At 36.1% G+C, this 26033-nt stretch overlaps 3 protein-coding genes across 4 annotated transcripts; 1 reads left to right on the forward strand and 2 right to left on the reverse strand.

The window, feature by feature from the left end:
• Positions 1–2355: 2355 nt before the first annotated feature.
• LOC126597655 (uncharacterized) lies at positions 2356–7159 on the reverse strand. The gene is made up of 5 exons (XM_050264470.1): positions 6635–7159; positions 4068–4919; positions 3117–3302; positions 2892–3008; positions 2356–2738 (listed from the first exon to the last, which is right to left on the reverse strand). The coding sequence occupies exons 1-5, from the start codon at positions 6677–6679 to the stop codon at positions 2631–2633; spliced, it is 1308 nt and encodes a 435-aa protein (XP_050120427.1). The 5' UTR covers positions 6680–7159; the 3' UTR covers positions 2356–2630.
• Positions 7160–15643: 8484 nt separating this feature from the next.
• LOC126597654 (pre-mRNA-processing factor 19-like) lies at positions 15644–22529 on the forward strand. The gene is made up of 18 exons (XM_050264468.1): positions 15644–15770; positions 15893–15978; positions 16221–16292; positions 16521–16583; positions 17202–17288; positions 17488–17629; positions 17715–17833; positions 18031–18147; positions 18572–18667; positions 18752–18811; positions 19298–19372; positions 19835–19939; positions 20344–20463; positions 20544–20621; positions 20703–20796; positions 21417–21468; positions 22026–22096; positions 22189–22529. The coding sequence occupies exons 1-18, from the start codon at positions 15758–15760 to the stop codon at positions 22302–22304; spliced, it is 1566 nt and encodes a 521-aa protein (XP_050120425.1). The 5' UTR covers positions 15644–15757; the 3' UTR covers positions 22305–22529.
• Positions 22493–25502, reverse strand: LOC126597658 (uncharacterized). 2 transcript variants are annotated; one of them, XM_050264473.1, is made up of 8 exons: positions 25199–25502; positions 24271–24666; positions 24102–24174; positions 23925–24005; positions 23695–23758; positions 23193–23280; positions 23001–23085; positions 22493–22896 (listed from the first exon to the last, which is right to left on the reverse strand). In XM_050264473.1, exons 1-8 carry the CDS (start codon positions 25264–25266, stop codon positions 22858–22860), a joined length of 894 nt encoding a protein of 297 aa, XP_050120430.1. In that variant the 5' UTR covers positions 25267–25502; the 3' UTR covers positions 22493–22857. The 2 variants fall into 2 exon arrangements, with proteins under 2 accessions (XP_050120430.1, XP_050120429.1); XM_050264472.1 differs by having other exon boundaries at positions 24271–24671; positions 25199–25497.
• Positions 25503–26033: the final 531 nt, after the last annotated feature.

The following is a 26033-nucleotide window of genomic DNA, read 5'->3' on the forward strand; positions in this document are numbered from 1 at the left end:
TCTCAACACCACTTGAAAAGTCGTCATCTGTTAGAATGCATGTAGTATGACTCGGCAAAAGATGACATGCGCGCTAAGTGCTCGACAAAATCTTTACACTTGCTCCCTCTGAGGTTAGATTTCTAGATCCGTGACTAAACCTCATCCAATGTACACTACCTTCCATTGCCACCTTAAAAACTCAAATACACATATTCCTCTCACTGGGAAACCATTATACATACATTTGAAGTAGCTATTTGTTAGTCTTATCCCAAGCCAATAATTCCTGCACTGTGAATATTTAAACATTCAAATTTTGGAGCACAGGGAGAGAGGAGTGGGACCAACCGAATCTTAAATTGGTACTATATAATTATGCATGTGCAGGCCAGAAATTAGGGATTGAAATGTTGTTTTAAAATTTTGGTCGACAAACGACAACCAAAGGCCTGTCTATTTTGGGGAGCCGTCTCACCAACAAACCCTGTTGAAAAAATTAAAGGCGTTTTGTCTGCGCTCTGTAGTTTTTCCATACCTAATAACTAACATAACACACTCTCGTTTCAAAACCTCTAGACTTCCCAAAAGTCATCGCATATGGGCTTTTGGTTTTGACCTTCAAAATTTTTGGTGCAGAAGAACCTAGGATAAACAAACATGTCCCTTTCGATTCCTTGTTATGGCGGTTTTATTTTTCTGATAATTATGAGACGGTGATTTAACTAGGTGTCATTTAAACTCAAGATTTATCGACATGTAGTTGTACTATAAAGTCAACAAGTTATAATGAGATGAGTATCTTTATAGATTATACTAAGTTAAATGAAGTTTTTTTTTTTTTGTTTTTTTTTTGGTGTGTGTGCGTGTGTTGGAGATGATAATTTTTACAGGCATATAAGGACATCTTTACCAGCAAGCAATTTGAACTGCAACTATTTTGATCCTAAGTTCTCGGCGTTTACTAAAATATGGAAAATAGAACTATTTCACTCCTTAACCCTCCTCTGCGTTTACTTACACATGAGGAATTGGTAAGTGCAAGTTTTTTCTTAAAATCCGTAATCAAATACCCATAAATAAGTAATCGGATCAACAAGGATACTAGTTGTTCTAATTCCCTTTCCTTACCTCTCCAATTTTTAAACTTTCCAATTCATTCATTTTACTATTTCTGTGAAGTGAACCAGCCCTAAAAGAGGAAGTCCTCTTAAGTACATAAGCCCAAAATACGACCGAGCAAAGTTCCAAAACAAACCCAATAGAAAACCTAGACCCGGGTCCATCAGAATCAAAACCTTTTAAAAGGGGAATTGGACTCTTGAATTTAAATGTCAGAATTTGTATCAAAACACCGTAAATTTGATAATATAATTGGTCTATTCTTTGTTAGCTTAAGCTTTTGGGATTCGTTGTTGTCTATCATGGTATCAAAGCATTGTTTGCAAGAGGTTACGAGTTTCAACACTGCATTCCCTACTTCTTTGTTGTTTGTAGTCTTCATTTGTCTGCTTCTCCATGTGCAAGATAAGAGCGCACGTGTGGTTCAGTATCTCATTCCTTGACAAATTAAGCCTTCAGGGTTAGTTGCTCTCTAACAAGCACGACCACACGAACAAGAAGAGTGACAGCGAAAACACTAATAATGTGAGATGAGAATAATTCTTCTATGAGCAAAGGAGGAGGAACCGTGTAAAATTGAAAAATCAAGGGATTATAATCAAAATTTAGGGGTTCGTTTGATATCATTTAGTTTTAGGAAAACTAATGAAAATAACTTAAAAACTTTGAGTTTTAACGATAAGGACAAAACAAATGGTAAAGTGAATAGTACCAGGATTGACTTTTTAGTGTAAAAATGTGGTTTTTCGTTAAAGTGAACAGTACCGGAAGTTTTTCATTAAAGTACCCTTTAGTTTTTGGGGTTTACATTTTGGGCTTCTGAGCTATGGGGAAAATATATGGTGGAAAGGAGCTATAAGGAAGAGTAGAGAATGATGGTGGGAGAGAAAAACTTGGGAAGAAGAGGAGAAAAGAGGCATAAGCCCCAGAGGAAAAATTACCATTGGCGCTCAAACGAGCTTAAGAAATGACGGCTAAAGGTGTAGGGTAGGAGAGAACTTGAGAGACGACAATCTCTCCCTCTATCTCTAACCCCATTCTGGGTCAGAGACTTTAAAATTGCAAGAAATTTTAGATTCGATTGTTAAAAAATGTGCTACAAAAACACTATCAATGAAATACTCAAGCACTACAAGGTTACTACTAAAAGTCCCGAGCTCTGTAGAACTTCAAAGTCCCTCCTCCAAACTCACTCTAAAAGTCTCTCGGGGTTCGTAAGTGTGCAAAAAAATTCCCTTCGGTCCGAGGAAAAACTACAAACAAAGGTTCCACTAGTATTCAAGTAAGTAAGATGCCATGAAATGTACACCTTACAAGGTTTGAAGTCTGTACAAGAAATAGTATCACAAGACTTTACATAGTTATGCACTTTCTATAATTTCCTCCTGACTCAATTATTTATATGAATAATATATATAATGACCCAATTATTCATTTGTTTTTTTTTTATTAAACCAGGATATACAAATCACTGGTGGAAAGAGGGTCCTGCAAAATTGGTAGATTATTAGTCTAGTACTATATGCTGCTCAAATCCAGGACTGGATTGGGTAGCTGCATTTGAAAGAGTTGACTCCACTGATATGAGCAAAGATATCTGAGGAATCAACCAAATCCTCTTCCTCTTTCACAACTACCTGTAACAATATTTACTAATGTGAGATGACCGGTATAAAATGGACGGTAAAATTTTGTAAGGTGACAAGACGCCGAAGATAATATAAATCATAACAGTTTGAGAATTGTTTCTTGCAAGAAAAGGTATGTGTTAAAAGTGTAAGAGGCATTACTTCATCGTCTTCATGACTGCTTCCCACAGGTCGATGGGTCTCACCAAAGTCATCGTTCTTTGCAAATCTTCCTCGGACTCGAGGTCTGCTGTCAGCAAGTGTTTTGCGGCAGGCATACTGCATATTTGCTTGGACATTAGTGACAGTTTAAACCCTACTCCCTAGTATGAAGCACACATAGTAACATACATGCACTCATGCAAATATTAGTAAAGGAACATGAACCTTGATTTTCTTGGTGAAGTTCCTCTCATTCCTTTTCTTCATGTACCTGTGGATCTTCTCTTTCCTCTCTTCAACAGAGAGCTTTCCTACTTTAAAATTTGGGTCTTCGGCTATCGAAATCTCAGTTGGTAAAGAAGTAGAGTTCCCAGCCCCACTCACCAGTTGCTGATTCTCAGCACTAAGTGCCTTTTATAGAGGAAAAATGTGAAAATTACACCCAAAGAAAAATAACATTAGTCCCTTCTAGTGCACAAAAAGAAAAGTACTTCTGTCCTTATTTCGATGCTAAGCATGCTGATATTATTCGGTTAATTTGAATATGATACCGTATTTTCCAGTCTACATGCAGATGATGACAGTCTAAAGAGAACATATAAGCAAGATGGTACTTCGGTAGCTGTGGCCCATACGAGGGTTTACGACACTAAGTTCCCTTCGATGTCTCCTAAATCAGAATTCTAACTCTTTTTCAAATGACTTTAATGGAAAACTAGAGCTCATGAGAGAGACAGGACTAAAATGCAGAGTTTTTTTTTTTTTAAGAGGGCAGGTTCTTCAAGATCTTCAATTTCAACAACTATTCACCACAATAGTTTGAAAACTCAAAAATTTCAACAACTATTCACCACAATAGTTTGAAAACTCAAAAATCAACTTGATATAGCTAGTTTTAAAAGGATTTAATTTTTCTTTAAACAGACTTCGTTTTCATATAGAAGGAGAAGGGTAAAGAGGCTCCATATACCTCTGCTCTTTTTTCTATATGGTGTATCAAACTTCCTTCTTGATTTAAGTTTGAAACTTTGGAACCACCTTTTTTAATTCAAACATATTAAACTAAACTGTTTGATCTGTTTCTTGTGAGAAATAAAATAGTTATTTCTTAAATTATCTCCCAAGTATCTACCAAGTATCTACCAAGTACTAAAATTTACTAGCAGTGATTAGTACCTGAAGCTCTTCGGGGTTAAAAACCCTCGATAATGAATCTAGACAGAAAAGTCCACCATTGTCTCCTTGATATTCCAAGTCTTGCTGTTGCAATTCAGAAGCCATAAGAATGCTGCTGGTGAAAATTCCAGTGTTGTCAGCAGATAGTGAAGCAGGATTTATAGGCCCAGTAGGCATGTATGGTCCCATAGGAAGACCGAGAAATGAACAAGGAGGAGAAGAAGGGTTCAAAGGAACATAAGAAGGCACTGAAGACAAGCAATCCTCTTCAAAAACTGATGCTAATGGAGCTGTCATAAGAGGTGGTACAGGTTCGTCAGGGTACTGTGAAAATCCCTCAACAACAGAATCTGCTAATGGCATTTGAGGTGGCACTTGAGAGAAATCAAATTGATCTTGCGGGGTTATGAGAAAGGGAGGTACAGAAAAGGATGGTGATGGAGAAAAATCGATTGAAGCTGATATATCATTATCAATTTCCTCTTGGGAATCAAATATTATGGAAAGGTTGCCATTATTGTTGTTGATGGCGTCGGTGATAGTGGTTGTGGTGTTATTAACACTGGCGGCAGTGGTGGTGGTGTTGGTGCTTGTGGTGGTTGTTGTGGTGGTGGTGCTAGTAGTTGTGGGGGTTTGGGAAATGCTTGTGTCAGTATTGCCATTGTTATCCTGGTAGGTACTGAACTTGGTTTCTATATCTGGGGGCAGTGAAAGGTTTGTTACGAAGGATGAATTTTCTTCGTAGCAGCAATTTGGAGAAGAAGTGACCTCGGACTTTTGTAGGGTCTCTTGGAATAGTTCCGGGTCACAAAATTCGAATATTTGAGAGCTAATCTGGCTGGAAATTTCATTCTGCAAGCAAAACATAATAGAGCAATGTTAAAAATTATGATTATCTGACAAAAATCCATACAAAAAATAAATAAATAAATAAAAACCATGTCATAGTGCAATAATAAAACCTTTTGCTTAGGATCATCATTCTTCATATTTTTAATCCAATAATTTTAACTTATCTTAGTACAGTAAATATATATCAACCTGCATCAGAGTAGGACTTTTCCTCACCCCCTCACTCGGATTTTTTCTTTCGATATGCATGAAGCAAGCATGTAAAAAGTTAAAAATAAATAGAAAGAATCGGAGAGTTTTTCCAAGTTTTTTTATATGGTTTCCACAGACCAACCTTCCATGTATATGTGTGATTCATTAAGCACATAAGTGCTCAAAAGAAGGATGGTTTGGTGGTGGATTTTTGTGTGCAAAGTAGAAAAAGATGTGCATTTGTACTCCATGTGACATGTAGGAAGAAAGTTACCCAATTGCAGCTAGAAACTAAAGGAGTAAACTAAGAAGGAAGCTCTTGGTATGTAAGTTTTGTCCAGTTTATAGAAACAACTCGGTCCGAACAAACAATTGGAATTTAAAAGCACTTGGAGGAAAAGAAGCAATTATGTTATCCATGTGAAATGCTTGTCACACTAAGGCAGTCCTTTAACCATCTAAATGCAAAAGAATCAAGATTAGAAAAGCTTTTAGGAGAAGCATAAAGAGCTAAATATTCCCATTCAACTCCAATAGGAAAGTGGGAAATAACTAGTAAGCAACCCTAAGACAATGACAATTTTGTGGGTATATTGGCAACAAAGGTTGAAATAACCATCTACAAAAAAAAAAAAAAAATTGGTTGAAATGCCTTGACCCCACAAATTATTTGGGGAATAGAACTCTAGAAGCAAGTCCATGTTGATAATATAAACGTATGGTATCAAAGTTTTGTATTTGCTCTGCTTGTATTCCAACTAGTTGCTGTAAAAGTCAGAAGTACAAGAGATGGTGATGAATTCTGTGATTTTTGGAGATGTCGAAATCAAATACAAGACATTCAAATTTGAATAATCGAAAATGCATACGCGACTGGGGAAGATAGAGATGCGAAAGGGATTGAGCAAAATGATGGTTACAGCACATAGCAGAAATCCCAGAAAGAGGTGAAAGTGAAAGGGAAGGGATATGAAAATTCCTTGCTGCTTGACTCCTCAACCAATTGGACCAAGAAATTTTGACCCAAACCATCTAAGAACATCAACATTGAACCCAGCAAAGCATAAAAAAACATGTAAGGAATTAAAGAACAAATTGATTCGCATGCAATTATCTTATAATCTAGGACTAATTCTGAAAACCCCATTTGTAGAAGCACACTAATTTGCAGATTAAATGTTAAAAATTTAAGAAATACTTAAATCTCTAACTAATTCCCAAGAACCCAATTGCAGAAACACACTAATTTTGAAGATGAAATGGTAAAATCTTAAGAAATATTTCATCTTTAGACTAATTCCCAAGAACGCATTTGCAGAAACACACCAATTTGCAGATTAAACACACACACATATATTTATGTATCACCATAAGACTAATTCTGAAGAATCCATTTCCGCAAACACATTAATATGCAGATTATACACAAAATACATGCATATGAACACCATTATGAATCAGAAATCACAATATGAATGCATGCATGCATGAACAGAGAATGAGATTAAAAAATGGGATTTGACCTGCTCCTGCTGCTGCTGCTGCTGCTGAATCACATGCTGCAACATGATTTCCAAATCTCTCTCTCTAGGCTTCGAAAGCTTAATCGATATTGGTTCGGTTGCTTAATTAAAAATTAGCAAGAATCAATGAGAGAAATACTGTAGTAATAGTAATGCATTAATCAATATTTACATGCATAATTTGCTCCTCCTCAGACGGACCCGCGTATTATTTTCTGTGATCTCGATGGGATCAAACTATATACAGAAGGAGGAGCCAATGCCAAAAAAGTGCAAAACACAAAACAGATTAATTAAAAATTAAATTAATTTTTTTTCAAAAAAGCTAATTAATCAGCTAACAATATCAAAAACCAATTTACAGACAGACAGACAGACAGGATAACGACAGAAGAAAAATTAATAGGGAAGGAAGGAAGAGAAAAACAGAGAGAAAGAGAGAGAGAGAGGAGGAGGAGGTTATAATGGAGAGAGAAAGGAGAGAGAGAGTCAGCTAAGAAAATGGAGGGTGTGGGGTGGCTGGAAACTTAAGTTATAAACTGAAATATATAACGATGGGGATGTGTCCGTACTTAGCCGTCAAGGCTGGCACTGGTCAACCCGAGCGTCGCGGGGGATCGCAAGTTTCTGAGTCCATACGTGCCGTTGCACTCTGGGAGAACACAACTGAAGGAGACATGACACGTGGCCAATCGGACAATGCTTCGGAAACTAAATTTTATAAACAAATGATATGACTATTGATAATTAAATTATTACTTAAATGCTGATTAACGTGCTTATTTTTATTAACGTCATATTTGCATATTTGATTTAGAAATTTGGTGTTCCTACAATTATCTTTTCGTTTTAGCAGGTTTTGGTTTTCTGAGAACTTCCTTATCTCGCAACAGTTAGAGCAGAATTTGGTTGACCAAGCCCTTTTGCCTTTTGCGCGATTCTTTGAAATGTTTTTTTGGTAAGTCCCGATTCTTTGAAAGGTTTGTTGAGATAATGAAACGATGATGAAAATGGCAAACTTTGCTTCTCTTTTTGCTTTCTTTTCTGTTTTCTTTTTGGCGCATTTTATGGTTGAAATTCCTTGAATAACCCTTTATGGGTGGAATTGTTGTGTTGTGCAACTTTTGGGTTTAGATGCGAGCAAAGGGCTGATTTAGTAAAATAATAATATTGGATTAACTCGGATTTTGAAATGTTACTAACAGCTCCATAATATAATGAAAGATTACACAATTTTATTGATGGGTGAGTTTTAGATGTAATTTTCTAGTTACGTTTGTGTGTTGGGTTACACAAACGTATCATGAGTTGTATGTTGATCTTATCAAATAATCAACTAGGAAGTTAGGATGAGGAAGATGACAAAATTAAATACAATATTGACGTTACTATGAGCTCAAGTAGCAAAATCATCAGATATCGTGTTGGCTTGAATGAAAATATGAGTAGTATAATAAAACATTTGCTACAATAAATGTCAAATAATCTAGAAGATGATTGATATTTGCCACAAGATCTGAATCTTTTTGTAAATTGTGTGTCAGCCTCCTTCAATATCAACGGAATCGGATCTCCTCTGGACTAAAAAAACTAAGCCTAAGGATTAAAAGATCCGAACCGTTGAAATTTGATCAAACGGCTACAATTATTATAATTTTTAAAAGGCCCTCTGTTTGTAGCTATTTGATCAAATTTCAATGGTCCGGATCCTTTGCTCAGGAAGCTCAATTTACTTGGGTCTGGAGGGGATCTGGTTCCAATATCAACCTCATGAAATGACATAAAATTGTTTTCTTTAGAATACAATACAGTAATTCCTCTATTGTATAGACAGTTAATCATGAGCAGAAGTTGGACCCTAAAGATTAAGAAAGACAATGAAAATGATTAGGAATATTAGTTAATCAATGGTGGATTATGGAATATAATGAATGGTAGATTATTGGAATTAAGACTAATAGTAATTTGGGAATTATACCCAATGGATAAGGATGAAAGTTAATTATGCCCAAATTTGTGAAAAACAGAAGTGTTCATTGAACTAGCTTGAAAGGAAATAAAAGTAATGCCTAGGGTGCTAGGCGGGTAATTAAGTCGGAGTGACTCACTTGATCGTTTCGAAGTGCTTTTAAATCTCATTTTATACTTGGGTAATGCTATTTATACTATGTTTTTATACTATATTTATATACCACCTTAGGTGGCATCTGATGTGGATAGAGCCACATCATTTGAAAAATTTGCAAAACCCAAAGGAAGGAAGGAGAAAGACTTCTCGTATACCACAATCATCATTTAATTAACTAGTTTTTCTTAAGTATTAGTTTATTAAATAATGAACTAAATTTAAAAATATGATTAATTCAAATGATGTGATGTCCACATCAAATGTCATCTAAGGTGGTATGAAAATGTGGTACAAAAACATGGTATGAATAGAGAGAATATGCATTCATCTTAAATTTAAGGTTAGACAAGTTTAGGGTTTAGGGTTTAGGAAATCAAGTAAGATGAGGCGCTTCAAAAAATTTGAGATCTTTTTAAGAACTATGATTCTCTTCGCTCCTCTTTCCATTCCCTCCTCTCACATTCTCTTGCTATAAAAAAAAGTTAAAATAGGGTGTGGACGTGGCTTAACCGTAACCATTCAAATGGGAGGGGAAAGAAAAAAAAAGGGGAGAGAATTCTACTCCCTGTTTCAATGACACTAATTATTAGATGACTCTTAATTTGGTTCATTTTCTGTAAATTTTTTTTCTTTTCTCCTTGAGTGAACTAATCTAAAACTCATTTATACTAACATAATATATGCAACTAAGAAAAAAACGTTTATAGCGCAAGAGATGAACTTATATATTACAAACCATATGTCCATATCATATGGACTTTTTGGCCCTCGCGTAATAAAGCATACCATTGACAATGTATGCACTTATATTTCTTATGCTAGACACAAAATTAACTCGTTTGTTGACACACTCTTTTATGTAGATGAACTCACATATGATATGGTGTATCTTTATTAGAAAGTGCATTAGCAAGTGCATATTATAATTATTGGTGTCCAAATAGTTTTGGGATTTTTTAAACCTTGAATATGGAATGAAGCATTTTCATTTTGGTCATGTCATCATCATATATATCATCACGAAACATACATATATAGAGCACAAAATTAACCATCTTATAAATGAAGGGTGAGTTATCCACACACATCTTTTTACTTCTCACACATTCCTTGTTAAATTTTATTTTTTGATCTTCTTATTCAGTTGATCTGACATCCGCAAATTAAAAAGATGCGTATAAAGTAAAAAAACCTAAATGAATATAGCGAGCACTCTTGAAAGTAAAAGGTATGTGGTATCCACACCTCCACCTTTCTATTCCAAAGTCAGTGCAAAGGCCAAACCAACTCCACGAGCACCTAAAAATAGTCTTTATGTATACCAAGTTCATCAATTTAAATGTATAATTTTTCTCTTTTAAATTTCATACAAACAGGCACAAAACATGCCTCATGCACATGTTTAACAAAAGTGGGATCAATCCCCTTCCTCAATTTATCTTTTCATCACGTTAATGTGGGTCGACAATGAATGTTAATTATGCTGTTCTCTGTTTTTTTTTCATCCTCTAGAGCTCCCCATTTTCTGGATTTGGCAAAAATTCTACAGCATGAAGTGATTTGGTTGTCTCATATATTTTTGGATTGGTATAGATTTTCTTCGGAATCTAAGATTTTGTTTTTGATATTTTCACGATGCGTTACGTACTGTCGCAACTCTCACCGCAAACATTTGAAATAAATTCTCTGTTGAAGGGATCGAAGGAGTACTGTGAGCACTCACTTCACTTTCACATTGTTTTGCAAATATTATGCAAAGATTCCACATACCATGGCCAGTTAGCAATAGCTATACCAGTCTATGTACCATAGCTTTGGAATGAAATGATTCACCAGCTCATCTGTTGGGATTGTGCGATTCGATCGTTATGAGCAAGCCGTGAGTGTAATGGAGTTCTATGAGCGTGCGCAGGTGTGCCTCACTCGGCCAGCATGTAAATGAATACTTGGATTGCATATCACGTACTTTTCGTCGTGAAACATGCACGTCTCTTTCTTATACAGCTTTACAACGCTGCTCTTAATAATTGATCATGTAACCAAGCATGAGGCGGTTTAACATGTGTGAGGGTTCCTGTTTACAAACGGTGTGCCTAAGAATTTCTCCATTCGGCGTTCAGACTAACTAAAATACTAGCTATTTAATGACATCATTCCTGAACAGTTGGAGTGATTCTTACTCATCATCTTCATCATCCGACAAGCCAATACACTCAGAGTGATCGACTAGTTTCACTCGAAGGGCTTTTTTATTAGTCAAGGTTCTAACGTGGAATCAATATCTTGTAATCTAACATATAATTTTGATTGTCCTCCAAAATTCCAAATCCGAGATATTAAGCATGCTGGAGCCATATTTCTTCACAAATCACTGAATGGTTCTGCTTGTAAATTCTTATACTGATTATTCATCATGTCATGTTTCGGAGGAATCCTAACTACCAAAACTGGAAAACAAGGGCATCTATTTTTCACACCTTGGAATGACTTTGTTTATCTGTTCTGAGATTAATGGCCCTTCAAGTTCAAATTTGAAAAATTCCATGCAATTATTCTTGGAAGTGCAATATACTATCCCAGGAAGTTCTGAATTTTTATTTGGGAATCAATTTATCTGTCCTGTACCATTTTAGCCATACAATCTGCCATTTGGATCTTTGAAGCAAACACGAATACGATCACGATCATCATCAACCTTCGGACCCAATGTCTGAGTACTTGTCTCGCTTTTTGATGCAGGCGACGTATACTTTTTGGTACCTAGCTACATTTCACATATTCTTGACATGTCTCTATAAATATTTTTCCAAACTTAAGCAAAGCCTACCTAGCTAGCTACTGATATAAAATAAAGCTGTTTCTGAAAGCGAATATACTCTATATTTCAGTCCCCCAAAGCAATAGGTTCCTCTATTTCCCCTTACACAACTTCAAATTTTATATCGTTATGGGCAGTAGGCGGTACAGTACATGAATCGAGTTATAATGCTAATCATCACAGATTGTATACTTTCAGAGGTTTAAAACTTTCATTAGCAACCTATATATTTCTCACTGATATTTTGGATGAATACCGATATTACAGAACCTTTTATTTTCGTTTTTCGGTCTTTATTTAGACATTCTCCTTCAATCTTCTCATCTCTTTTAATAACTATTTTGCAATATTGTTTGACGCTCAAAATATTATATTTTACAGGCCACTATCAATTGCAAGAAATCAATCAAATCAAAAGTTGTTAAATCCTTCCATTAATGTTGTCATAATTTCAGTGTCTAATTGAAAAAAACAAATGGTTCTTAGCGATTTTAGTTTTAATTAATTTTTTGTAATAATAGTTTTAAAGGATGAGCTAGAAATTAGGTGATTTGAATCATCACGCAATGTTGCAGAATGAAAAGCGAACCTAAAACGATTACTAGCATTCCTCCTTTATTTTTATTTGAAATACACATTACATAAACTTATTTACTAAAATTGACGGGATTGGTATACTTACAACAAAAGAGTGACTGGTACTAGAGTTGGCACATATTCGGACCATATATTTAAATATCGTGTGACATATGATATATTCAATCAACATCCAATGTTCAATGAGAAAAAACCATTAATTAAAGTGGCGTTTATACATCACTGACCACATTATGTAGTATGAAAATGTGGTAGAGCAAATAGGATGAAATAATTAGAGTAAATTGTAGCAATGGTCCTTCAACTTTAATCAAATTGGAGCAATGGTCCCTCAACTAAAAATCCATTATCATTGGTCCCTTAACTTATCAAAATGTGTAGCTATGATCATTCTCGTCAACTTCGTTAGAATTTTGTCAAAATAAGTTATGTTGGAAGAACTATTGCTACAATTGGAGTCCCTCAACTAATCAAAACGTGTAGCTATGGTTATTTTCGTCAACTTCGTTAGAATTTTGTCAAAATGAGTTATGTTGTAAGAATCATTGCTACAATTGGGTTAAAATTGATGGACCATTGCTCTAATTGAGTTATTAAAGTTGATGGACCATTTCTCCAGTTGGATTAAAGTTGAGGGACCAATGGTAATATATAGACTTTTAGTACAGATGCATGCTTTAATAAGTTGAGGGACCAATGGTAATGAATTTTTAGTTGAGGGACCATTATTCCAATTGAGTTAAAATTAAGGGACCATTGCTACAATTTGCTCAAATAATTAATACACCAATCCCTATGGATGACGAGTTCAATATCAAATTATTATGGTTCACTCATTGTGTAGTTTAGCATAAATTCTTAACCCCTTAATTTTAATAATATCATTGTATTAGAAAAGTTAGTTTCTAAGTTATGTGGTACTCCAATTGTATTAGGTTATCTACTCGAAAGAAGTCATTTGTAAATTAATTATTGTCTTTGTAATAATCATGCACGGATTAATACCTGGGTGCCCACTGGTGATTACTTGCCTTTTGGTTTTTGTACAATGATATCTTAATACATGTTTTATGTAATACTCTGAAAATTTAAATATATGAATTAAATATTCATAATTATGAATATGTGGATAAAATCGAAAATAAATCGATTTATGGTTATGAAAATAGAATTGGGAAATTTTAAAGTTTTGTTTCCGGAAGTTATTATAATTGACGTCGTAAATTTTATCGATAAGTGGGAAAAGACAAAAGTGCCCTAGTTGGTATAACGTAGTTATACGAGGACGTATTTTACCCTAACATATTTTATCGTATTTCTTGGCATATTTGGATAGAGCTCGATCCCACGAGCGCGTATGCACAAAACCTTTCGTCAAACGGAATTATAACGAATAAAATAGCAACGAACGAAGGTGGCGGCAAAATTGTAAATTTGTCATTGGATTTGGAAAACTCCAGAATTTTTGGAGTTTGTTTTGCGGTAGAAGGAGGCCACGTGGGTGGCTAAGAAAGGGAAGGGGAGGGGCGTCGGATTGGGCAGCGAGAAAGAAGAGAGAACATAGTTGCAGGAGGGAAAGGAGGAAAATGGGAGGACGAATCAGGAAGAAGGACAGGGAGGGAAAGGAGGGAGTGAGAAGACATACAAATTAGACTTGGCCACAGGTATAAAACTCGCTCTACTTTTTGAGACCTTCATTTTCATAAATTTTGAGAATTTTTATAAATAGTTAAATTTTCCGGCGAGTCGGGGCGGCCTACCGGCTCCCGAGACGACGCACGGCTAGGGAGCTGACATTGTGTTTTTAGGTGCATTTCGCTATTTTAATTATGCTTTTTAGATCTAACTGATGTGGTTTGAACATTAACATAATTGTGGTATATGTTGGATTAAAGGAATATATTCGGATTTGGGTTGAATTTTTGGAAATTTGAACTACGAATGATTTGATCCCTTCTTCAGGTACGTAGACAGTCTAACGAGACGGTTAGATGCAGCCATAAAACAAATGAGGTAAATTAATCGGAATTATATCTTTAGTTGAAGTTTTGATTTAAGAGAAGGAATTAATAATAAAATGGAAATCAATTGGAAATGTACTTGTATGTTATGATAAGAGAATTATGGGTGTAGAACATAATGGAACTAAATCATAGTTGGAAGCAAGGCTTGTAATAAAGGAATCACTATAAAGAGTAGTTAAATAATTGAGGCAACTCTTTGGATGTAGAATGGAGTTAAGTAAGGAATTCGATAAAATAACTTGAGATGTAACTTTATGTTTTGGAATAAATGGTAGACAACTAAACAAGAGTTTAGTTTGGGCCTATCACTATTATTATTATTTCCTGAAATATAATAAATATTTTGAGGTTGGGGTGTTACATTTTATTGTTTTAAAAAAGAATGCACATGTTATTAATTTTTCTTGGGCTCTAATAAAAAAAATAACATGTGCTATTTTTTAATCGGGTCAAATTAGAAAGTGAGTACTAAGTATTTTCCATCATGTAATGCATTTTAAATTGTTCTCGATACTTGAATCTCTCATCCACTAAGGGCCAGCTTGGGGTTGATATGTGTGTGTGTGTTTTTAACAGTTTTATGTTGTACTTTAAGAATAATCAGCTGCAAAATAAAACAGTTAAGCGTTGGATAAATTGTATTTTTAAAGTGTTATGTGTATGAAAAATAGTGTGAAAGCGTTTGATTAATTTAAATGTAAAAATAATATAATTGTATATAATGACAAAAATGAACATTATAGTGTGGGCGATGACGATGACAACGACAATGGTGGCGAGGGCAATGGTTGTAGTGGTGGTGCCAATAAAGGGGTGTGGTGGTTGGGTTGTAGAGGTAACAATGGTGATAGGGGTGGCGACAATAGCTATGGTGGCAGTTGCAGCTGTGGTAGTAGTGGTGGCGGGTATGGTTTTGGTGGTGGTGTGATTGTGGTGTGATGGTGGTGGCAACAATAGTGGTGTAAGAGGTTAGAGTTTGTAGTGGTAGGTGGTGATAGTCACTTTGTTCTCCAGGGATAAAATACGTCTAGAAGGATAAATAATGTCTTTTAAAAAAATTAATGAGCGTATTACATGAATTAAAAATATTCATTAAAGGCTCAATTTGCTTTTTATTAAAGTAGCTTTTAAAAGCAATATACATGCTTTTAAAAGCTGTTGTCCGGAGCCCATTACTTTTAGAATTCACAGATAACTTTGAAGTGAAACAACTTTTGATGGGAAAAAAAACAACACTAAGCTGGGCCCAAGTAAACGAGAATTTATAAGGCAATCTCCCACAACTACGATTATTTAAGATTGTAAAGTTTTGTGTTAGTTGAAATGAGATCAATCTCCAAAATGAGTTGGGCTCCGGTCCATCTACTCAGGGCCAAATTATTGAAAGCCCAGCTAATGTGGGCCTGGTTGTGGATCGTATCACGAAATCATAAAATCTAACCCATCGACCTCATTTCGTTTCCTTCGTATTGCTCAGTGAGACAGCGCTTCCCTCTTCGCTTGGCCGAGTCAGTAGCAGCTCCACGCTCCGACGAAAACCCTAGCTCTCTGCCACAATGAACTGCGCACGTAAGCCTCTCTCTCTCTCTCTCTCTCTCTCTAAATTTCTCTCTCTAGCGCATTCGTTATCTTACGGCGTCGTTTGAACTGATGTCCCCCTTTCTTCCATCTCTTCTTCTTTGTCCGTACAGTATCCGGCGAGGTGCCGGAGGAGCCTGTGGTCTCCAAGAAGTCCGGGTTGCTCTTCGAGAAGCGTTTAATCGAGCGACATATCTCGGTGCGTTCCTTTCGCTCGCTCTGTTCATTCTAGGGTTTTCTTTGGGTTTTAGCAATATTTACTGTTTGGTTGCTGAGAAAATTCTGGAAAATAAGAGATTAATAGCATGTGGAAATTTCTTAGTGCATTTAGTTTGTGCCATTTATTGCTGCTGTTATATTTATGATGTCATAGTTTTGTTGGATAAGGTGCAATTTGAATCATATGACCAAGTAGTTATACTTGTTGAATTATCCCACTAGGAATATGGAAAATGCCCGGTAACCGGTGAACCACTTACCGCTGATGATATCATTCCAGTTCAAACGGGGAAGGTACTGAATTTCAATATATTTACTTATTTTATTTCATTTTTGGTACAATTTTTGGTATATCTGTCTATATATTTATGTAAGCGTATTTATGTGTTCACGCGGTATCTGGAAAATTACCTCGAATCATGTGTCCAAATGGGATGTCCTATAGTCTTTATCAGTAAGCTAGTTGTCTTCTGTAATTATTATAGCTTCTTATGTTGATTTGTTGTATATGTTCCTATGCAGATAGTGAGGCCCAGACCTGCACAAGCTGCTAGTATTCCTGGAATGCTTGGAATGTTCCAGCTTGTATGTCTTCTGATTATACTATTATTAACTTTGGCTTTCAATGTTGTTGTATACTCTGTGTTTTAACCAGTGTTTTATGCTAATACTACAATTGTCTCATTCAGTATGCAACTTTGAGTGCCATTAATATCTCATGGTCTATGAATTGTCCAAAGAGAAACCATCTTTATTATACATGTGTGCAATAGAGAGATCTGACTCCAGCCAACCAAGAGCAGCCGACGTTAAATGGGACATCCGTTAGCAATCCCAGCATTTGTTTTCAGATCTCGATGAGTCCAGTATCATCACCCAGTCTTGATGAGTCCATTAGCATCACGCAGTCAATGGACTCCTACCACATTACATAACCTATCTGTTGTTCATTCTGTTCATGGTAGCAGTTCAGGCTGTATTTCTAGTTGAATCTTCCTTTGAGAATTAAGAATTTTTTTTGGATAGCGCGTAATTTCTTTGGATTGATCTACCATTTTATTTAATTAACTATGATTGTCTGTGCTTACTGTTAGTATGTGGTTTCACTTTTTTGTTTTATCACGAAGAAAGTTGTTTAATTGTTGGAAATATGTTTTATATGTAGTGTTAACAAAGTGATTTTTTTTCCTTGCTTACCTGTAGGAATGGGATAGTTTGATGCTAGCCAACTTTGCAATGGAGAAACAACTACATACAGCAAGGCAAGAGTTGAGTCATGCTTTGTATCAGGTAATGCAACTAGGATATCTTTCTTCTAACTGCATATTGTTCTTAGTCGAGTTCCATTTTTTGTTTCATTCATTTCCTTCAAAACTACATATATAGCTTACATGTGTTTTGCATTTTGTTACTCATTTTCTTATTTTTAGTGTATTGAAATGGAATGACTTGGTTGAATGACCTAATTTGGTAATCTGTATTTTGGCAGCATGATGCCGCTTGCCGTGTTATTGCAAGACTCAAAAAAGAAAGGGATGAAGCAAGGTTATTACTTGCCCAGGCTGAGAGACAAATTCCCGCACAATCAACAGTTACGGCAAATGCTGCTGTCCATAGCAATGGAACACCAGGTTCTTACTCTATATGCTTCTCAGATAATATAACATATTTTCATAAATTTCTGTTTACTAATTTGAGCTCTATTTTTTATTTTAGTTGCTGATGACCAGCAAGGACCTGGTGCGAGCAATATACGACCTGGAATATCTGCCAGTATCCTAGAGAAGATGACCGAATGTAATGTAACTCTTTCACAGCAGCGGAAGATGCGGCAGGTACTGTTTATGCTCTGTTGCATTTCTCTGATTTGTCTGATGTCATGTGCCAAAGTTTTAACAGTTTACTGTCCATGTGTAGTTTATATAGTCTTTTGTTGAGAAAAGCTGCTTGTGAAGTTCAGCTGTTCTCACAGAGTTTATTTGTTAAGTTTTGATAGTTATGGCTTTTATCTTTATATGGTTTTTCTGCTCAGATATCCCCAACTTTGGCTCCAGTTGATGCGTTGGAGAGGTATACTCAGATATCTAGTCATCCTCTTCATAGAACAAGCAAACCAGGAATTTTATCAATTGACATTCAATCTAACAAGGTATGAGATTGTGTTTACCTTTATTATTATATGGTTTTGATTGAGCATCACTTCGATGGGTATTAGACTCAAGTTCATAATGGTTGCTGCATGCTTTTGCTCTTCAATACCGCCTTCGTACAAATTGAAGTGCATTTGTGGTGCTTTAATCTTTCCATAAATCTTTAGGTTTAGGGATGATCCTAAACAAAATGTGCTGAAATGAAGAAATGAATTTAGAATGAACAAATCTAGATATTTTACATGCTTTTCCTACCTTGATCTGCTATTTACTCTGATTTTCACTTCATGCTTTATACGGGATTACGGACTCAAGGACAAAGTCATAAATCCTTGTGTGTCTGTTCTGTATACTTTATGTCATTCAACTCAGTTATGTTTCCATTTTGCTGATCAAATATAAATTTTGTCTTTCTTCTTGCAGAACCTCATTGCAACTGGAGGGGTTGATACAAATGCTGTAATCTTTGATCAAACATCAGCGCAAATCATATCTACTCTTAGTGGTCATTCGAAGAAGGTTTCACCTATTAATTCTGTAGCAAACAATTACTTGATTTCTTTCCATGAGATATGGAAGTTTATGCATGTTTTTCTTTGGTAGGTTACAAGCGTGAAATTTGTAGGTCAGGATGATCTGTTCATAAGTGGGTCAGCAGACAAGGTCAGCCGCAATAAATTTGTTTTCTCGTTTCTTTGTCATGGATATCTTTAATACCTCTCTTGATCTATTTATTTTTTCATTACCATTTTATCTTTTCTATTTACTGGACTTATCAATAGCTTTGCATGTCGTTCGGTGTCAATTTTTACCTTCCTGCTCAACTCTGCCTACCTCATAATTGCAAGTTAATCCTTGGGACTTCTTATGTATACCTATGTGGACCAACACAGATTTAAATTGACATTCTAAATTTACTTGTAGTGCTTTACGTGTCGTAACTGGGGTGGTGATCAGCCTCCCCTGACCCAAACACAAAGGGAAGGAGTTCAGGAAAAAAGACAGGATAAATTGGAGTCAACTAGGGAACTTTACATGCATGCAATTTAGATGTTATTGAATAGGTTGTAAGGGTGTAACTTATCAGATATGCAACATAGGGTACTCTATCTTTTGATGTTATCTCATCATTTCTCTTTAATGTTGCAGACAGTTCGCATATGGCAAGGCACTGATGATGGGAACTATAACTGTAGGCACATTTTGAAGGACCATACTGCGGAGGTAAATGGTTCGGACCTAAGTTCACCAATATTTATTCTATATTAAAGCCCTTTTCGGTGGACAAAATATGTAATGTGCAGCAAATCCAAAAAAGGACCACAGTGAATCATCCTTTTTATTTATCCTGTAGACACACTTATCTATTGGACTTAATCTGTTTTAGCAATGTGACTATACTTACTGTACTTCAATCACAAATTCTACTATTTGCGTCCACTTCTGTGATGTTTCCTTGTATTCAGGATTGGGGACTCTGCAGTTGATGTTATAGAATGTATGGTAACCAACTATATTTAACAATGTCCATAATAAAACAAACTGCTATTTGGAGATTTCACTTTATTTTGAAATTTGTTTGTGGGGTACTGCTTAACAACTGAGATTTATTATGCATTATTTTCTTCATTATACTAGTTATCTGCTATCTATATGAATTTATGTAGCGTGTATCATAATTTTCAGGTGCAAGCTGTCACTGTACATGCCACGGGTGACTACTTTGTGACTGCTTCTCTTGATAGTACATGGTGCTTTTACGATATTGCATCTGGGTTATGTCTAACACAGGTCTCTCTCTCTGTCTCTCTTTCGGTCTCTCTCTATTATCAACTAATATTATTTTTAAAGTCATCTTCTTGTATGAGGCAGTACATTACAAATGCATAAACTTGAAACTCCTGTAAACTGTTTAAATAGATGCACCTGTATAGGTGCATTTGTGCTTGTATATTTTTTTGAGTTATCTACAATAATGGAAAGTGAGGTGTAGAAATCTTCTTCATTTAAAAGATACTGCCAACTTTGGTTTTGGAGGAAGGAGGGAGGGGGGGTTGTGGGTTGTGGCATTTAAAAATGAATTTTTTTATTCTTTTGGAGAGAGTTGCGGGGGTTTAAAATAGCTATTTTAACTTATATTTACCTATACGTGACATGATGATATTGGTATAATGGAAGTTTCTTTGGCTCTTAAGGTTGAGGACGCTTCTGCTTCGGAAGGCGGCTATACATCTGTGGCATTTCATCCTGATGGTCTCATTCTTGGAACAGGCACCTCAGAGGCTCTCGTGAAAATTTGGGATGTAAAGGGTCAGGTATGTGGGGTTTATTTTCCTTCCATCCTCTTATTTTCAGTTTTCCTGATCTTACATTCATTACTTCTGCTAATTGACAGTCAAATGTTGCAACATTTGAGGGACATGTTGGCGCAATAACTGCAATCTCCTTCTCTGAGAATGGTTACTTTCTTGCGGTAGGTTTCTACTAAGAAAAACATGAAGCGGATAGAGAATTAGATAATACCGTGTTCTTATTTTACATTTGAATTTAACAGACCGCAGCTAGTGATGGCATTAAGTTGTGGGATCTACGCAAATTGAGGAACTTCAAGAAATTTACTCCATACGGTGCTGAACCAACAAACTGTGGTACGTATACCTCCAAGCATTTTCATTGTTTCTTTCTAGGGGAAAAAAAAAAACTGACAAGCATTTCAGTGACGATACCAGTACTTAGCAAAGTCAGTTAAATGACTGAAAATATTACTTAACTTCTTGCGGGTTCTTAGTTTAGATGGCGGATTCTTGGTTCACATCTTATGTGTATTTCTAATTCTTGGTAGATGAGAGATGTTTTTGAGTCATATTTCCATCCAGTTTACCTTTTATTTTAAGGAAAACTAATGAAAAGGGCTTGAAAACTTTGAGGTTTAACGATAAGGACAAAATAAAGGGTAAAGTGAATAGTATCAGGTTTGACTTTTTAGTGTAAAAATATGGTTTTTCGTTAAAGTGAACAGTACCACGGGCTTTTGGTTAAAACTCCCTTTATTTTATTTTTCCAGCTTACTCTTAATTGTTAGCCGACCCCACTTAGTGGGAAAAGGCTTTGTTGCTGTTGTTGTTACTCTTAATTGTTATGTAATCTCTATCTCTTATTAGTAATAATAAATTGGCAAAGGTTTCCTACTTAAATGAATTTTAATATCGCAGAAGTTTTTCAAAGTAGAATGGAGTATAATGAAAAGCTCTTTTTGTGATCCTTGCAGTTGAATTTGACTACAGTGGAAATTACCTTGCTGCTGCAGGCTCTGATATAAGGTCAGTATTTAAATTTTAAACCTTGTTTGATTGGACACCCAAAAGAAAAAAAAAAATATATTAGCAAAATGCTGTATTTTCATTTTTCAAATCTGGTGTACAAGTATGCATTTTCATTTTATGTTAATAATGTCAAGAAGCTGAACAAATTTGTGGAGGCTGTATATAAGTTGCGATCGTCTAAAGACAATCATGGCATATCCATAGTTGCAGTATGGATAAATACCATGCAATGTAATATTCCAAGGACAATTATGGAACACTCAAGGTGGCCCTCTCACGTATTTCTCGATTTAAGAAGATAATGAAATGAAATCATTTGCTTAGATATACTAGACCGTGGTGTGGTGGTCTGAGCAAAACTGAAATCCACCATAACAGTAGTCAACTGCTGAAGTTGTCCCTAAGTATCCACATTTGGTTTATGAATGAATGTGTGAGAAATGACATTAAATATTTTATCAGCCCTACAAAAACTTTTGACAAAATATTCATTTCCGCCTGTAATGCTTTCCATAAACTTTTGAGCACTGATTACCGACCTTGTGCATTTGCAGAATCATCCAAACTGGTAGCGTGAAAAGTGAATGGAACACTGTAAAGACTTTCCCTGATATGTCTGGCACAGGTTAGATTAAATCTCTTCACATGCCTGTAAATTTGGTTGGAGACCTTGTGGCCTTAACTTGGGATGCTCATTATTTTCTTGTTTGGTTTTAGGTAAAACAACAAGCGTGAAGTTTGGACGAGATGCAAATTATATTGCAGTAGGATCAATGGACCGAAACCTTCGCATTTTTGGCCTGCCTGGCGACGATAGTGCAATGGAGTCGTGAAGCAGTGATAATACGACGACATTTATTTGAATGCATCTTGTTGGCCATTGAGTAGGGATTTGTAGCAAGTTTGTACCTTTGGGAATACTTGTGTAGTGTTGTATTTGTTTTTCGTGTGCAGTATCAGCTCTGAGGGGTGAACATTCGCGGAAAATAGGGGAGAAGGAAAAAAGAACCGAGATCGAAAATAGATGAATGCTGAAGAGATTTTTGATAATGTTGGCATATTGTGTTCGTACATTCAATTACTGACGACTGAAGTCCTATTTCAATTACTGACGACTGAAGTTCTAATGGTGTTACCTAAACGGACCATTGCTTTCACATTGCCACAAGTAAAATAGTCACAAGATCAATTCTGGTAACACTCAGTGGTGGCTGGTGGTGTTCCAAGTACATAACTAAAGGAAAATAACCCCACAAGATAAACTAGAGCTTCAAATCTAACAGCTTTTCAAGCGACGTTGATCAAAGCTCCTCTAGTGTTGAATGGTGGTGCAAACTATAACAAAGATACAAAGATACTAATGCATAATGTCGCCCTTGACTTGTATCATGTAAGGTACTGCGACGCATGTGTAAAACCCCAAAGCTGCATATATGAACGGAATATACGTAAGTATGCAGTCAAGCGTGAGCAGTATACGCAAGTTCACAGTCGATCTTAAAGACGAGGAGGTTGCTCAGATGGATTACCTCAACATTCTTCAACTCAAATTCTGCATTATGAGCCAAGCATGAGTTCCCAAATGTCTCACTTGGTCCGCTTGTTCCGCTTAACCTTTACCAAACAAAAGTTTACAATTATGACATAAGAATCTGCAAGCATTTTCCCATTGGACTGGTGGGGGTGTGAATTCAAAGCATAGCATTGGAAGAGTAACTTACAAATCTCCATCTAGGCTTAGAGCATAGTTACCACCTCCCCCAAGAGCAAGCATGTCATTCAAACACATGTAATAATACCGGTTGGCTCCTATATATACAACGGGATCAGCATAGGCATTTTCTCTCTTACTGGACAAAAGGTAAACAAAATTTGGAAAAGTCCAGCTATGGCTTTTCATGCATCAAAAAGGCTAAATGTTTTGTTACATATTGTTCGTCCACCATTCAAATTTAAAGGTACCATTTTTATATGTTGTGAGAGAAGATGTCAAAGAGCCTGTCCTTATGAAGGACGAATTGACATGTTAATGCAGCAAGGTATTAGGTATCATTTAGCATCTCTATCTTAAGCTCTACAACCTACCCAAGTGTTTAGTGTTCTTGGCATCCCCACCACCAGTTATCTTTTCTCTATACCCAAATTACGTATCACCAATTATTCGACTGCCAGATCCTCCAAAAGGAAACATGCATCTGCAAATAAATAAGAGAAAATTCTTACCAGTCGGTCTAAATAGCCTTGGTTCTCCATATATGGTCGTGAAAACAAATGTTTGGTTTGTTCCCTATAACCAAAAGGCAGGCATAAGAAGGTGCTTATATTAGACTGATAAAGAGAGAGAAGGTTCAGACATAAATAACCAGAGTCAAGGGAAGAACTTCTGAATATTCGTATTCATCAATTAAAAAGCAAAAAGTAACATATGTTCATTAAGGTGAAAGCATGTTTACTTGATACTTTCTCTTTGCCGTAGGTTTCAAGGGGCCCTCTAGAAGTCCACCAAATACAGCACCTTGCCTATCTCCAACAATCTAGAAAGTGTACAGACGGTCCACATTATCCTCACATTACTACGAATGATTCAATTTATCAATTTTCAAATCTCATTGGCAGATTCATTAACATACCAGCAGACAAGGACCGGAAAGCTCGGCGCTTTGGCGGATAAGTGTGCGGAGTGATATACCATGTTTCGAAGTACTGCCCTTCATTCAAAAGAATTAATGCTGAATTGAAATCCAAATGCAACAATAGCAGAGTACTTCTAATGCAGGGAAAACTCCTCAAGAAGCTTACCTATACAGCAAAACCCATTGGCACCCCTTCACTATATTAGGAAGAGATGACAGCAAGAATTCATGCAGGTCTGAGGAGATAAAGACAGAGTCATCCATAAGAAGCGGTAGTTGCTTCTGTAGACTGTGCTGGTCCGCTGCTTCTTCAAATACCTCAGAACCACTGGTGCTCCCTCCAGAAGCACAGCCATCATCGTTTTCAGGATTGTTTTCCTTTTCATTGTTCTCACCTGGTGGGGAACGACACTCTACATATCTATGCACGGATTCATCTTGGGATTCAAAGTCTCCATTACTAACAATTATTGATTGATGCTTGTTTGATCGGGATACACCAAAGACTACCGATGGCAACGAAAAGTATGAAGACAAAGATTTACCTCCTTTAGAATATGGCCTGGCCTACACATTGAAAGACCCAATGTGAAAAATCATGATACATAACGAAAATAAATCAACTGAACTAAACCGTAATGGAGCTAAACTTTTCGAACTCAGCAAAGGCACAAATTTACAAATGGAGCTAAACTTTTGCCCTTAGAAACCGTAATTATATAATTTCAGGGTAAAAATAAAGATAAAAAAAAGGGTCATAAAACTCGGTTTCCCAAGTTTCCAGGAAGATTACCATCACATTAACTGCATGTTTTGGCAGTAAAATATGAATTGTATCAATATAATTAGCATCTGGTCACTCATACAATCGTATGAGATCACAAGTCCTTCCACTAGACAAAATCCAAGCAAAACCAAATTACACAAAAAACCCAACTCCAAAATTACGTTATCTAAGAAACCCAGATCTCAAAATTCTTGAACAACAAGGACCACACCGACATTGCAAGCAAAACCCATAAAGCCCAATCATTCAATCCAACGAAACAGATAAACAAAAACGAAAAAGATAAAAACTTGGACCAGGAAATTACCTCAGGACGATGATTGTTGTCGTCGAGAGGGGAAGGAAGAGAAGAGGAGGAGGGTGAGGTGGGCGCATCGGCAAAGAGATGTGAGAGCTTCTCTGCAACTTTGTCTTTCAATGTGAACATTGTGTGATTGTTGCCGTGACGAAGGAGAGCTGCAAGGCGTAATGAATCTCAGGCCTTTTGTTCTCTCATATGTTTAATTTTTTTGGGTTTTGATTTTTATTATTTTGTGATGGGAGGAAGGAAGAAGATGGACGCGTGACGTCGGAGTCAAGGACAGCAATCAACGTGGAGAAGGAAAAGGTTACGTACAGAGGTGGGCCAATGTGACTTGGATTATATGCCTGTTGGTCGATATTTCCTCCCTGTGACTCTCCTGCTATGTTTGGAATATTCATTGGATTTTTTTTTTGTCAATTGCATATTCATTGTTTGGTGGTTTGGCTGTGGTAATTTTGTTCCTAGGGAGGGCAGGTTTTACAAGATCTATTGCTCATTGTGCATAGAATTTCTTGATTTCATAAGCATGCTAAAACATGAATTTCACAATTATTCTATTTTTTTTATTCGAGAAGAAAACACCAATGGAAGCAATCGACGGATGTCAAGAACCAACACACAAGCGTGACTAGCTATGTGATAGCAATCATAATTTCCATCATAACAACTATCGAGATCAAATCGTCTGCACCAAAAAAGGATGTCACCTTTTTGTGGCCTTTCTAAAAACGCCAATTACTAACTTATTTAATTGGCTTCAAAATTGTTGTTTGACCGAAACCTATCTGCACAAGAAGGGATGATTCCAAAGCTCCACCACATGTACACCCTTCTTTGG

The sequence above is a fragment of the Malus sylvestris genome, chromosome 13 (genome assembly GCF_916048215.2).
Source record: "Malus sylvestris chromosome 13, drMalSylv7.2, whole genome shotgun sequence".
In the NCBI taxonomy this organism is placed as follows: Eukaryota; Viridiplantae; Streptophyta; class Magnoliopsida; order Rosales; family Rosaceae; genus Malus; species Malus sylvestris.

Excerpts from the sequence above, each read along its gene's own strand:
- LOC126597655 (XM_050264470.1), bottom strand. The coding sequence starts at position 6,679 with ATGTTGCAGCATGTGATTCAGCAGCAGCAGCAGCAGCAGGAGCAG. Across the intron at positions 4,920-6,634 it reads AGCAGCAGCAGCAGGAGCAG|AATGAAATTTCCAGCCAGAT; the intron begins GTCAAATCCCAT and ends TTTTGCTTGCAG. Across the intron at positions 3,009-3,116 it reads ACTTCACCAAGAAAATCAAG|TATGCCTGCCGCAAAACACT; the intron begins GTTCATGTTCCT and ends GCAAATATGCAG.
- LOC126597654 (XM_050264468.1), top strand. Across the intron at positions 18,668-18,751 it reads TTAGTGGTCATTCGAAGAAG|GTTACAAGCGTGAAATTTGT; the intron begins GTTTCACCTATT and ends TTTCTTTGGTAG. Across the intron at positions 22,097-22,188 it reads CCCTGATATGTCTGGCACAG|GTAAAACAACAAGCGTGAAG; the intron begins GTTAGATTAAAT and ends GTTTGGTTTTAG.
- LOC126597658 (XM_050264472.1), bottom strand. The coding sequence starts at position 25,318 with ATGTTCACATTGAAAGACAAAGTTGCAGAGAAGCTCTCACATCTCTTT. Across the intron at positions 23,759-23,924 it reads CGGCAAAGAGAAAGTATCAA|GGAACAAACCAAACATTTGT; the intron begins GTAAACATGCTT and ends TTTTGGTTATAG. Across the intron at positions 22,897-23,000 it reads TTGAGTTGAAGAATGTTGAG|CTTTGGGGTTTTACACATGC; the intron begins GTAATCCATCTG and ends TCATATATGCAG.